The sequence below is a fragment of the Elephas maximus genome, chromosome 3 (genome assembly GCF_024166365.1).
Source record: "Elephas maximus indicus isolate mEleMax1 chromosome 3, mEleMax1 primary haplotype, whole genome shotgun sequence".
In the NCBI taxonomy this organism is placed as follows: Eukaryota; Metazoa; Chordata; class Mammalia; order Proboscidea; family Elephantidae; genus Elephas; species Elephas maximus.
Genome location: NC_064821.1, coordinates 171,985,421 through 171,999,827, shown reverse-complemented (window position 1 = coordinate 171,999,827; position 14,407 = coordinate 171,985,421). Strand labels below are relative to the sequence as shown.

The following is a 14,407-nucleotide window of genomic DNA, read 5'->3' as shown; positions in this document are numbered from 1 at the left end:
CAGTGTATAAGAGTTCCAGTCTTTCTACAACCTCTCCAATATTTATTATTTTGTGTGTTTTGGATTAATACCACCCTTGTTGGAGTGTGAGACAGTTTCTCATTGTAGTTTTGATTTGCATTTCTCTAATGGCTAATGATGGTGAGCGTTTCCTCATGTATCCATTAGCTGCCTGAATGTCTTCTTTCGTGAAGTGCCTGTTCATATCCTTTGCCCATTTTTTAATTGGGTTATCTTTTTGTAGTTGAGTTTTTGCAATACCATATAGATTTTAGAGAACAGACGTTGATCAGAAATGTCATAGCTAAAAACTTTTTCCCAGTCTGTAGGTAATGTTTTTACTCTTTTGGTGAAGTCTTTGGATGCGCATAGGTGTTTGATTTTTAGAAGCTCCCAGTTATCTAGTTTCTTTTCTGGTGTTTGTGCATTGTTAGTAATGTTTTGTATTCTGTCTATGTAATGTGTTAGGGCTCCTGGCATTGTCCCTATTTTTTCTTCCATGATCTTTATTGTTTTAGATTTTATATTTAGGTCTTTGATCCATTTTGAGTTAGTTTTTGTGCACGGTGTGAGGTATGGCTCATTGCATTTTTTTGCAGATGGATATCTGTTTATGCCAGTACCATTTATTTATTAAAGAAACTCTCTTTTCCCCGTTTAACAGACTTTGGGCCTTTGTCAAATATCAGCTGCTCATATGTGGATGGATTTATGTCCGGATTCTCAGTTCTGTTCCATTGGTCTGTGTAGCTGCTGTTGTACCAGTACCAGGCTGTTTCGACTACTGTGGCGGTATTATAGTTTCTAAAATCAGGTAGAGTGAGGCCTCCCACTTTCTTCTTCTTTTTCAGTAATGCGCTGCTTATCCAGGGACTCTTTCCCTTCCATGTGAATTTCGTGATTTGTTTCTCCATCTCATTAAAAAATGTAGTTGGAATTTGGATCGAAATTGCTTTGTATGTATAGATTACTTTGGGTAGAATAAACATTTTTACAATGTTCAATCTTCCTATCTATGAGCAAGATATGTTTTTCCACTTATGTAGGTTTCTTGCACTAATGTTTTGTAGTTTCTTTGTATAGGACTTTTACGTCTCTGGTTAGATTTATTCCTAAGTATTTTATCTTCTTGGGAGCTAGTGTAAATGGTACTGATTTGGTGATTCCCTCTTCCACGTTCTCTTTGTTAGTGTAGAGGAATCCAACTGATTTTTGTATGTTCACCTTGTATCCTGATACTCTGCTGAACTGTTCTATTAGTTTCAGTAGTTTTCTTGAGGATTCTTTAGGGTTTTCTGTGTATAGAGTTATGTCATCTGCAAATAGAGATACTTTAACTTTATTCCTTACCAATCTCGATGCCCTTTATTTCTTTATCTAGTCTAATTGCTCTGGCTAGGACCTCCACCACAATGTTGAGTAAGAATGGTGATAAAGAGCATTCTTGTCTGGTTCCCCTTACCAAGGGGAATGCTTTCATTCTCTCCCCATTTAGGATGATGTTGGCTGTTGGCTTTGTGTAAATGCCCTTTATTATGTTAGGAATTTTCCTTCTGTTCCTATTTTGCTGAGAGTTTTTATCATGAATGGGTGTTGGACTTTGTCAAATGCCTTTTCTCCATCAATTGATAAGATCATGTGGTTCTTGTCTTTTTTATTTATGTGATGGATTACACTGATTGTTTTTTCTAATCTTGAACCATCCCTGCATAGCTGGTATGAATCCCACTTGGTCATGGTGAATTATTTTTTTGATGTTGTTGAACCGTATTGGCTACAATTTTGTTGGGGGTTTTTGCATCTAAGTTCACGAGTGGTATAATTCTGTCATTTTCTTTTTTTGTGGTGTCCTTACTTGGTTTTGGTATCAGGCATATGCTGGCTTCATAGAATGAGCTTGGGAGTATTCCATCCTGTTTTATGCTCTGAAATGTCTTTAGTAGTAGTGGTGTTAAGTCTTCTCTGAAGGTTTAGTAGAACTTACCAGTGAAGCTGTCAGGACCAGGGCTTTTTATTTGTTGGGAGTTTTTAAATTACTTTGTCAATGTCTTCTTTTGTTATGGGTTTATTTAGTAGTTCTACCTCTGCTTGTGTTAGTTTAGGTGTGTATTTCTAGAAATTCATCCATTTCTTACTAGGTTTTCAAATTTGTTACAGTTTTTCATAGTAATCTGATATGATTGCTTTAATTTCAGTTGGGTCTCTTGTGATATCGCCATTTCATTTCTTATTCGGATAATTTGCCTCCTCTCCTGTTTTTTCCACATTCGGTTGGATCACCTTTCTTGGGAATAGGCATAAATATGGATCTCTTCCAGTCAGTTGTCCAGGAAGCTGTCTTCCATATTTCTGGGCATAGACGAGTGAGCACCTCCAGCGTTGCATTTGTTTGCTGAAACATCTCAATTGATATTATAGAACAATATCGTTAATATCACACACAAGCAAAATTTTGCTGAAGATCATTCAAAAACGGCTGCAGCAATGTATCGACAGGGAACTGCCAGAAATTCAGGCTGGTTTCAGAAGAGGATGTGGAACCAGGGATATCATTGCTGATGTCAGATGGATCCTGGCTGAAAGCAGAGAATACCAGAAGGATGTTTACCTGTGTTTTATTGACAATGCAAAGGCATTCAACTGTATGGATCATAACAAACTATGGATAACATTGCGAAGAATGGGAATTCCAGAACACTTAATTGTGCTCATGAGGAACCTTTACATAGATCAAGAGGCAGTTGTTCGGACAGAACAAGGGGATACCGATTGGTTTAAAGTCAGGAAGGGTGTGCGTCAGGGTTGTATTCTTTCTGTATGCTGCACAAATAATCCGAGAAGCTGGACTGTATGAAGAAGGACAGGGCATCGGAATTGAAGGAAGACTCATTAACAACCTGCATTATGCAGATGACACAACCTTGCTTGGTGAAAGTGAAGAGGACTTGAAGCACTTACTAATGAAGATCAAAGACCACAGCCTTCAGTATGGATTGCACCTCAATGTAAAGAAAACAAAAATCCTCACAACTGGACCAATGAGCAACATGATGATAAACAGAGAAAAGATTGAAGTTGTCAAGGATTTCATTTTACTTGGATCCACAATCAACACTCATGGAAGCAGCAGTCAAGAAATCAAAAGACGCATTGCATTGGGTAAATCTGCTGCAAAGAACCTCTTCAAAGTGTGGAAGAGCAAAGATTTCACCCTGAAGACTAAGGTGCGCCTGACCCAAGCCATGGTATTTTCAGTCGCATCATGTGCATGTGAAAGCTGGACAATGAATAAGGAAGACCGAAGAAGAGTTGATGCCTTTGAATTGTGCTGTTGGCGAAGGATATTGAATATACCATGGACTGCCAAAAGAACGAACAAATCTGTCTTGGAAAAAGTGCGGCCAGAATGCTCCTTAGAGGGAAGGATGGCGAGACTGCATCTTACATACTTTGGACATGTTGTCAGGAGGGATGAGTCCCTGGAGAAGGACATCATGCTTGGCAGGGTACTGGGTCAGCGGAAAAGAGGAAGACCCTCAAAAAGGTATATTTGCACAGTGGCTGCAACAGTGAGCTCAAGCATAACAACGATTGTAAGGATGGCACAGGACCAGGCGGTGTTTCGTTCTGTTGTGCATGGGGTCGCTATGAGTCGGAACCGGCTCAACGGCACCTAAGAACAACAAACAACAGCTCCTGTTTTTCTTTTGTCAGTTTGGCCAGTGGTTTATCGATTTTGTTAATTTTTTGAAAGAGGCAGCTTTTGGTCTTGTTAACTCCTTCAGTTGTTTTTCTGTTCTCTATTTCATTTAATTCTGCTCTCATTTTTGTTTTTTGCTTTCTTCTGGTGCCTGAAGGTTTCTTTTGTTGCTCTCTATTTGTTCAAGTTGTAGGGATAATTCTTTGATTTTGGCCCCTTCTTCTTTTTGGATGTGTGCATTTATTGCTGTAAATTGACCTTTGAGCACTTCTTTAGCTGTGTCCCAAAAGTTCTGATAGGAAGTGTATTCATTCTCATTGGATTCTATGAATTTCTTTATTGCATCTGGAATTTCTTCCGTAACCCAGTCGTTTTTGTGCAGGGTGTTGTTCCGTTTCCAAGTGTTTGATTTCTTTTCCTCGCTTTTTTGTTATCGATTACTACTTTTATGGCTTTATGGTCAGAGAAGATGCTTTGTAACATTTCGATGTTTTTGTTTCTGTAAAGGCTTGCTTTATGACCTAATATGTGGTCTGTTCTAGAGAATGTTCCATGTGCATTGGAAAAGAAATTATACTTGGCTGCTGTTGGGTGGAGTGTTTTGTATATGTCTATGAAGTCAGGTTGGTTGATTGTGGCATTTAGATCTTCCCTGTCTTTGTTTAGCTTTTTTCTGGATATTCTGACCTTCACCAAAAGTGGTGTGTTGAAATCTCCTATTATTGTGGAGCTGTCTATCTCACTTTTCAGTGCTGTTCGAGTTTATGTATCTTGAAGCCCTGTCATTGGGTACGTAAATATTTAATATGGTTATATCCTTCTGGTATATTGTCCCTTTCATAGTTATATAGTGTCCTTCCATATCCTTTTTGGTAGATTTTACTTTAAAGTCTGTTTTGTCAGAGATTAGTACTGCTACTCCTGCTCTTTTTTTTGATGGTTGTTTGCTTGATATATTTTTTCCATCCTTTGAGTTTTAGTTTGTTTGCTTCTTTAAGTCTATGGTGTGTGTGTCTTTTGGAGGCAGCATATAGACAGATCGTGTTTTTTTATCCATTATGCCACTCTCTGTATCTTCATTGTTGCATTTAGTCCATTTACATTCAGCGTAATTATGGATAGGTATGAGTTCAGTGCTGTCACTTTGATGTCTTTTTCTGTGTTGTTGACGGTTTCTTTTTTCCATTTAATTTTTTGTGCTGAGTAGTTTATATATCATCTTTTCCTCTTATTCACTGTCGATTTTGTTTTTGCTGAGTCTTTATGTTTTTCTTGCGTTTTATGTGTAGGGTTGTTAGTCTCCTTTGTGGTTACCTTAATATTTATCCCTATTTTTCTAAGTTTAAAGCTAGCTTTTATTTCTTTATATTGCCTTGACTTCTTCTCCATACGAAAGATCTATGACATTTTTTAGTCCCTCTTTATTGTTTTAATGTTGTCTTCTTTTACTTAATGAACGCTTAATGTTTTGAGCATTTGAGCGTCTTTTTACCTTGATTTGTTTTGTGATTTCCCTACCTGGGTTGATACCTGGTTGCTCTGTCCTGTGCTCTAGTCTTGGGTTGATATCTGGTATTATTGATTTTCCATCCAGAGAACTCCCTTTAGTATTCCTCACAGTTTTGGTTTGTTTTTCACAAATTTCCTAAACTTCTGTTTATCTGCAAATGTCCTAATTTTGCCTTCATATTTGAGACAGTTTTGCTGGATATATGATTCTTGGCTGGCAAGTTCTTTCCTTCAGTGCTTTATATTATTGCCTTCTTGTCTACATGGTTTCTGGCAGGTAGTCTGAGCGTATCCTTATTAGCTGTCCTTTGTAGGTGAGTTTTCATTTTTCCCTAGCTGTTCTTAAAATTCTCTTTATCTTTGGTTTTGGCAAGTTTGATTATAATATATCTTGGTGACTTTGTTTTGAGATCTACTTTATGTGGGGTTCAATGAGCATCTTGGATAGATATCTTTTCATGTTTCACAGTATTAGGGAAGTTTTCAGCCAGCAAATCTTCAGCAAGTCTCTCTATTTTCTGTTCTCCCTCCCTTTTCTCCAATCACTTGTAGGTTTTTTTCCCTTGATAGAGTCCCACATGATTCTTAGGGTTTCTTCATTTTTTTTTTTTATATTCTTTTATCTGATTTTTCTTCCAGTATGTTGGTGTCAAGTGTTTTATCTTCAGTCTCATTAATTCTCTCTTCTGTTTCCTCAATTCTGCTCCTCTGACTTTCCGTTGAACTGTCTAATTCTTTAATTTTATTGTTAATCTTCTGAATTTCTGATGCTGTCCCTCTGGATTCTTGCAGCCTATTAAATTTTTCATTATGTTTTTGAAGAACCTTCTTAATTTCTTTATTTTTGTGTGTTCCTTGGCTCGTTCAGCCTTTTGCCTGATCTCCTTCCTGATCTCTTGAAGAGCTCTGTATATTGATCTTTTGTAATCTACATCTTCATCCGGAAGATTCCTTGAATTTTTGTTTTGGGAGCTTGTTGAGGTGATCATGGTCTGCTTCTTTATGTGATATGATATTGACTGTTGTCTCTGAGCCATCTATAAGTTAATTGTATTAATTTATTTTCCGTTTGCTTACTGTGTCCTAGCTTCTTGCTTTGTTTTGTTTTGATATGCCCAAATAGGCTGCTTGAGTGAGCTAGCTTGATTATTTGCACCTTTGAAGGTCTAACTTCCAGATGGCTACAGCTGTTATCAGGTATATGAGCCTAGGAGTCCATTCACTTTTCTTGTACGGATTCAGCTCAGGTATCCAGGTAGTTGGTCATCAAGTGTGTGGTACAGGCTCTGTCCTACAGTCTTAGAGGGGCGGGGGTGATTGGTGTAGGCACAGGTATCTTGTTGCAGCAGGGGGTCATGCTCTGAACAAGGCAGGGGGCTGACAACCGTCCCCCATGTGTCTGTGAGAAAAGTGCGTGCCTGTTCCCTAGAGCTCGCAGGTGGGTGGGTTCTGCACCTGGACCATGGGCACCCAGTGCTTTTTGTTGTAAGGACTGGGAGGTACCACTTATTCTTGGACCCATGTTGACGTGGGTGGAGCCACGAGTCCTTAGGCCCCTGATGTGGGTAGGTGGGGACCCTGTTTAATGGCCAAAGCGGTGTCAAACATCAAAAACCCACCTCTCCACTGCACAGCTGAAACAGTTGACGTCAGATCTCAAGCACGTGTACTGTTGCAGTAACAAGGGCCTAATCTCCTGAAATGGGCCCACACAGGTCCATGCAGGGGTGAAAGGTATTCAAAATTTGTGGACCATTTATACCTGGACAGGAGCCACGTCTGTCTGGACGTGCCCAGCTTGTGGACCTGGAAGATTATCTTTTCCCCCAGTTGTGAATTTATTCCTTCTCCAAGGCTGGTAGAATGGCTCAGGGCATGCAGCAGGATCTATCCCAGGCTCAGGGAAATCAACAGCCACTGAAGCTGGCTTTGGGGCTGAGGGCGCAATAAAATAAACGCAAGTACTTAGCTTTTGCTGAGAGTGTTGTTCTTCTCTGGTTCTGGAGGTGTGAGTAGACTGCGGCTCACTGTCTGTCCCTGAGGAAAGCACATCTGGAACGCTGCTGCGCTGCTGCCACCCCACCACCATTGCTCTAGGTGATTGTGCCTGAGGGGTGCCGGTTCCTGCTGAGCCAGGTCCGGCAACTCCTTGCTGCATCTGAACCGTCCCCCTCCCCGTGCTGCTTAGTCTGATTTCCTAACTTTCCCTTTGATGATCAGGGTTCCTAGCTTGTCATATATGTAATCATTTCACTTGTTTTTTCAGGTCTTTGTTATAAGAGGGATCATCGGAAGCATCTTACTACTCTGCCATCTTGGTTTTGCCTCTCCGTAGTTCTCTTTTTAATCTTAATAATTCAAACACTGTTCTCTAATGTGCTGTTACATGATCACATGTCAAATGACCTGTGAACTTTAAATGTCTGAGGACTTCTCTTTTGGATTTTGTACTATACAGTGCACAGTTGATTTAGTATTAAATGTCAAGAATCTTTCTTTAATAATAACATTTTCATGTTGTTGTTTTTACATTGGCCTTCATACTTTAATTACGCAGAATTAAAGCCTCTTTCATGTAATATACATAGAATCTACCTTGATTGTCCTATGCTGGGTTCCATTTTCTCCCATTATCATTTCCATGAGACTGAAGATCTGATTTCATTTGCCACTTCGGTGACAGGTTCGGTATCTGCTTTTGGCAAGAAACGAGTTTTATCTGTTGACTTACTATGCAGATGGTTAACTTCACCAGGTAAAAGTAAATGTGTGTTTCATTTAGTTACCTAAATGATTTGGATAGAATATCCCAAATCAACTATATTCCAACTCAGCAAGATGTCCTTCGAACAAGAGTGAAGACCACTGGCATCGTGGAAACGCATTTCACCTTCAAGGACCTATACTTCAAGTAAGCCATTAGCTTTTTTACTCAGTGTGCCATGCAGAAATATCTTTACTTGGAGCCCTGGTAGTCTTAGTATCTCTTAATTGGGGTAATATTACTATAGGGGATATTTCTTGGTGTAGAAACTTACTATCACGTTCATCAGCCAATATTTGATTGTTTTAACTGAATGTGAGGTCCAGACATTTCTTCTTTCTCTAAATAGCATCAGATATTTTTGTCCGTTTGGAGGAATTTAAACTTAAAACAAATTGTAATTTACCTACCAACAGAATTACACGTGGTTACCGATTTATTTTTAATTTTATTCTTTTCAGCTGCTTTTTTGTTGGAATCACCAAAACAGGTATTGAATGTTTATTGTTTAGCAGGATAACAACCATACTAAAAGGATAGAAAACCAGTTTTTAGTTTAGTTATGTGGCTTTGCTCTACCATTTTGTTATTAAAATAGAAATGCTTTTCTCGCTGGTGTCAATCATTTCTTACTGGTCTGCATTTCCCTTTAAGTTTAATAGAATGGAGCTAATATTGCCACGGCTCTTGGACTGATTTGTGCTCAGCATCATGTACAACTAAGTTCTTAACACGGTGTAGGATGAAAAATTGGCCTGAGGATAGAGGTATTTTGGGGAGTGATGATGACATAGCAACAGTCATCATTTAGAGAGAGAGTCTGCTAACACAAAGGAATTTCTCATCAGCTTAATTCTAAAATAGGCTTCAGCTTGTCTCCGTGTTCATGGCCCTGGTGGCACAGTGGTTAAGAGCGATGGCGAACTTCGGCTGCCAACCAAAAGGTCAGCAGTTTGAATCCACCAGTTGCTCCCTGGAAACCCTAGGGGGCAGTTCTCCTCTGTCTTTTAGGGTCACTATGAGTTGGAATCGACTGGATAGCAGTGAGTTTGGTTTTGGTTGGTTTATAATATTGGAACTGTCTTTTTGGGTTCCAGTTTTTGTCTGTTAATGACGTTTGAGATTAGGAGTGAACTTCTCTCCCTAAATATATGGTAAACTTTTTAGCTATTTCATTATGCTCTTTGCAGAATGTGGTAATCGTTACTGTTGTGCATGCAAATGTAACTAGTACCTCGAATCCTTTAGGTTTTCTTTTCTCTGAAAACAGTTGCTCCACAGGATTCGTGACACTCCCACAGAGGTTTAGGCATTACTAGCAGTTCAGTGATAGAATTCCTACCTTGTGGAATACCTGGGTTTGATTCCTGGCCAGTGCACCTCATGCATAGCTAACTACCTGTCTTATCATTGGAGGCTTGCATGTTGCTATGGTACCAAACAGGTATTAGCAGAGTTTTCAGTCTAAGACAGACTGGGAAGAAAGGTCTAGAGTTAGACTTCTGAAAATCAGTCAGTGAAAACTGTGGGAGTTTCAGTCTGCGATTGACCACGGAGATGGTGCAAGACCAGGCAGCGTTCATTTCGTTGTGCATAGGCTTGCCATGAGTCGGGGACCAACTCAGCAACAGCTAAGAACCCTCAGGTACCAGTTGAGGTCTTGAAATCTTTTTTTTTTTTTTTTAATGTCATTTTAAGAATTTCCCTATCTCGTGTATGTTTTATATTGACAAAGTCATAATGTCTTTGTGAATAAGAGGAAGAAAAGTGAGGAAATTTGGGCTGGATGATAGTACAGTTAAGTGATTTGGAACTAGTTAAACAATCATCCCCAAAGAGGGCTCCTTAATGAACCAGTGTCAGCCCAAAGGGAGGTCTTTAGTAACATGCTGTTGGGCCCTGTGCTAGGCTGTTTACTATTTAACTTTTCACTTAAACAGTTTACTGCAGACATGTCAAGCATACTTCTTTTTTCTTTTAATTGTGCTTTAGGTGGAAGTTTACAGCTCAGATTAATTGCTCATATGAAAATTTATATACATGTTATTATATGACCCTAGTCATAGTCCCTATAATGTGACACCACACTCGCCCTTTCCATCCTGGGTTTCCTGTGTCCATTCAACCAGCTTCTATCCCTTTCTGCCTTCTCATCCTGCCACCGGACAGGAGCTGCCCATTTAGTCTTGTATATCTACTTGAACTAAGAAGCACACTCTTCACAAGTATTATTTTATGTTTTATAGTTCAGTCTAATCTTTGTCTGAAGAGTTGGCTTCAGGAATAGTTTTAGTTCTGGGTTAACAGAGAGTCCGGAGGCCATGTCTTCTGGGGTTCCTCTAGTCTCAGCCAGACCATTATGTCTGGTCTTTTTATGTGAATTTGAGTTCTGTACCGAGGTCTTGAAATCTTAATACACCAAACCAGATTTGAAACCTGGTGTAGGAAAATAGCAGTTCAGCTGAATGTCTTTAGAATAGAATAGAGTAACTATCTTCAGTAATGAGGAGTTTAAGAAGAGCAAGAAAAGCTATGTGGACTATTACCTGTGAAACCATAGAATGAAATTTTTTCTGTGTACTATAAGATTAGTAATTCATTTATAATTAATTATTGTTTCCTACACTTACTCAGTGTGGGAGACTTTACTGTTGAGGTTGGCATAGATTGATCTTAAGCTAGGGAAATCCTGTCAGTGTTTTCTACCAGAATCAGTAGCCATATCTGATTAAGGTGCCACATCCAGTTTATGGTTGGCATGTAGCTATCTTGTTATGAAGTACTGTCACTTCTTCCTTTTCCTCTTCTCTCTAGGCAAAGCCACTGTCCCTTTATTCTAACATTTATTGAGCATCTACTGTATACAGGCCATTGTGTAATTGCTTACTTGCCTCTCAGTTATGAGGTAATGTTGATCTGTTAGTGGATGGTATTATCAGTGTCAGTATGTGCTAAAAGCTTATCTTGGAGCTTCACTGTGTTCTACTACTTCTAGATTTTATAGAAGAAAACGGGGGAATAAACAGAGATTATTGGTGTACCAGTGTGTACCAGATTATTGGTGTACCAGATTACTGGTGTACATTTCCATGGTGAAATGTATGGTGTCAGCCTTCCTAAAACCTATAATAATATGACTCTGTATTAAGCCAGTTGGTCATCACATCATTCCATGTCTCATGATCAAAAGTTGAAAAGGACTGTGCAAGATCAGCCAGAAGAGAAAGTTGGGTTATGAAGGGATGTGATGAATGCTCACTTCAGACATTACGTTGAGAAATTACCAACTATGTCTTATTTCTCTTATTTTCAGGGGAAAAAAACAACTGTGGAAATTTAGGTCCTTAGTCGCTATAGTACTGGGTTAGTCGCTATAGATCTAACATACTAAACCAACTTGGCAGAGTTCAACCTTTAAAAACCTTATCACTGTCATCAGACATCGATCTTAAGAGCGTCTGTTTGCGTGCATACCTTTTCAGACTTTAGCATCAGCTAAAAGACAAAGCACACAGATGTTCCTTTGCTATAGGAGGTAGATGAAGGCACTGCAGACACAAGTTTAGGAGTATCAAGTAAGCACCCCAGAAGGGAGTGGTAGACGAACCTGGAGTGGGACAGAAAGTGTGTGGACAATTGAGGCTTTGTTACTAGTTTCAAGTAGGATTTGGTGGAGTTGGAAAATACTGGTTTAAGTTTTGTTTTTAGATACTAGGTTCTACTCTAAAATATGATTTGGTTTTTCCCCATTAATCTCTAAAAAAAATTTTTTTTTCCTTAAAGTAAGAAAAGAAACTTTTCAATCAGTAGAGAGAGGTTGCAGAAGCAGAATGCAAGTTGGAGGATTTGTATTTTTTCATTGTTCTTTTTTTAACTATGGAGGCGAACCATTTTGAGAAGTAGAGTGGTATATTGTGAAAAAGAGCTTGGGCTCTGGAGTTAAGAGTATTTGGGTTCAGATCCCCAGTCCTCGTTTGTTAGCAGTGTGGCTTTAGGCAAATTATTTAAAATATCTGTGCCTCAATTTCTTCATCTGTAAAATGGGGATAATAAAAATTGTACTTAGAAGATGGTTATAAGAATAAAATGAATTAGCATATTTAAGGTGCTTAGGGTGATGTCTGGCACCATGTAAACACTCAGTAAATATTAGTTGTTACTGTGTTAATGGAAACCCTGGTGGTGTAGTGGTTAAGTGCTAAGGCTCTTAACCAAGAGGTCGGCAGTTTGAATCTGCCAGGCGCTCCTTGGAAACTGTGCAGGGCAGTTCTACTCTGTCTTATAGGGTCGCTATGAGTCGGAATCGACTCAATGGCAGTGTTTTTTTTTTTATTGTGTTAATTAGTAGTAGTATCATTATCTTAAGCTGTATTATTTAGCTCTTCATTTTTCTTATCCCTCCCCCCCCGCCTGCCAACTCCATTTCAGTGCTTATTCTGCTGACTTTTGGCACATCCAGTATAAGCTTAAATAAAGAGGAGGCTTAACTGTCTAAAATAAAGATTTTTGATTATTCCTAAATTTTGTGTTCTGATGTGGTCCCCTTTTACTTTTAACCACAGATAATTATTTTGACTACACTGTGTCAGCTACTTGCTTGTCTTTTCCATTATAAAGAGGTTTTGAATATGCAGTGGGATGTTCCCTAACCACTTAAATTTAGGGAGAAGTACCTGGATGACATTGCTGAATTTGTGCCTTTTTTTTTCTTTAGGATGTTTGATGTAGGTGGTCAAAGATCAGAACGAAAAAAATGGATTCACTGTTTTGAGGGAGTCACAGCAATTATCTTCTGTGTGGCCCTCAGTGATTATGACCTTGTTCTGGCTGAGGATGAGGAGATGGTATGTTGGAAGTTCTGGTAAAAAGTCTGTTTAATGCAGCCAAGAAATGGAAGATAACTCTTAGAAAGACTTTGTGCAGCCATTTAGTCATTGAACCAAGACTTAATTTCCTTAATTTTTCTCTTTGTCAGTGAGCAAAAAATTGATCCATGCCCTGTTACTTTTGAAGAGATGTGATAGCTACATTGAGTATGCAGTCAGGATTAAGTCCTCTTGTCAGCCAGCCCATGTTCCCACCCCCAGGAATTACAAAAATGAGGACTAACCGAGCCTTTGTGTTACCATTGTCTGGCTTATTTCCATGAATGTCATTCAGTGCTTTTAAAACTTGTTGGTCTGTTTTTTTCATTAACAGTTAATTCACTTTTTGTTACTGGCCTATCATCCTTTGTTTCTTTTTTTAGAACCGAATGCATGAAAGCATGAAACTGTTTGACAGTATTTGTAACAACAAATGGTTTACAGACACTTCAATCATTCTCTTCCTCAACAAGAAAGACCTTTTTGAGGAAAAAATAAGGAGGAGTCCATTAACTATCTGTTATCCAGAATACACAGGTAAGGGGTCATGAAAGATTTCATTGGATGTATGCATCTTAGATTAGCACTTTGATGACCTTTGTACAATTTCCTTTTGGTTTTGAATCATGCATGTGTATCATGGAGAGTGTTCACTGGTAGTATTATCAGCATTAAATGTCTAACTAAGACTCCTTAAATGTAAATTGCTATTCCAGACATAATTGAGTTTACTGTGTTTACTTCACGTTTCTGCCCTCCTCACTTCTTGAGGAAAATAAAGCAGGATAAAGTAAAAATTTGGTATAAATATGTCCAAGGAAATACGAGGATAAGACGAAGCCTTCGTGCTCAAGAAACTGACCTCTAGTTGCAGAGATAGATATACACACATGAAGAATTCTATGGTAATGTACAATGTGATTAGTAGAATTAGCAACAGAAGAAGTGGTTACCTCTGGTGGCATCATTGTATTCTTTTTCTAGAGGAAATAACACTTGAGCGAGGCATTAAAGAATGAATTAGAGATCATCAGGTAAATGAGGGAATATAAGCATTTTTGGAAGAGGGGATAGCATATATGAAAATATGGGAGCCCTGGTGGCACAGTGGTTAAGAGATATGCCTGCTAACTAAAAGGTCGGCAGTTCGAATCCACCAAATGCTCCTTGGAAACCCTATGGAGCAGTTCTACTCTGTCTTACAGGGTTGCTGTGAGCTGCAATCAGCTTGATGGGAGCGGGCTTAGTTTTGGCCAACAGACATACAAGGAAATGCTCACGGTCTCTAGCCATCAGAGAAATGCAAATCAAAACCACACTGATATACCATCTTACCCCAGCATTACTGGCATGAATCAAGAAAACAGGAAGTAACTAATGGTGGAGAGGCTGCGGGGAGATAGGAATTCTTATGCACTGCTGGTAGTAGTGCAAAATGATACAACCATTTTGGAAAACCATATGGTACTTCCTTAGAAAGCTAGAAATAGAAATAACATATGATGCAGAAGTCCCACTTCTAGGAATATATTCTAGAGAAATAAGAGTCATCACATGAATAGACATATG

At 38.9% G+C, this 14,407-nt stretch overlaps 1 protein-coding gene across 1 annotated transcript in view; it reads left to right on the top strand.

Annotated features, from left to right (window-relative positions):
* Positions 1–14,407, top strand: part of GNAI3 (G protein subunit alpha i3) — a 62,150-nt gene that overhangs the window by 32,657 nt on the left and 15,086 nt on the right. The window contains exons 5-7 of the mRNA XM_049880149.1: positions 7,992–8,120; positions 12,688–12,817; positions 13,222–13,375. Of these exons, the coding sequence (XP_049736106.1) occupies positions 7,992–8,120; positions 12,688–12,817; positions 13,222–13,375 (413 nt within the window). The remainder of the gene's footprint in view (positions 1–7,991; positions 8,121–12,687; positions 12,818–13,221; positions 13,376–14,407) is intronic.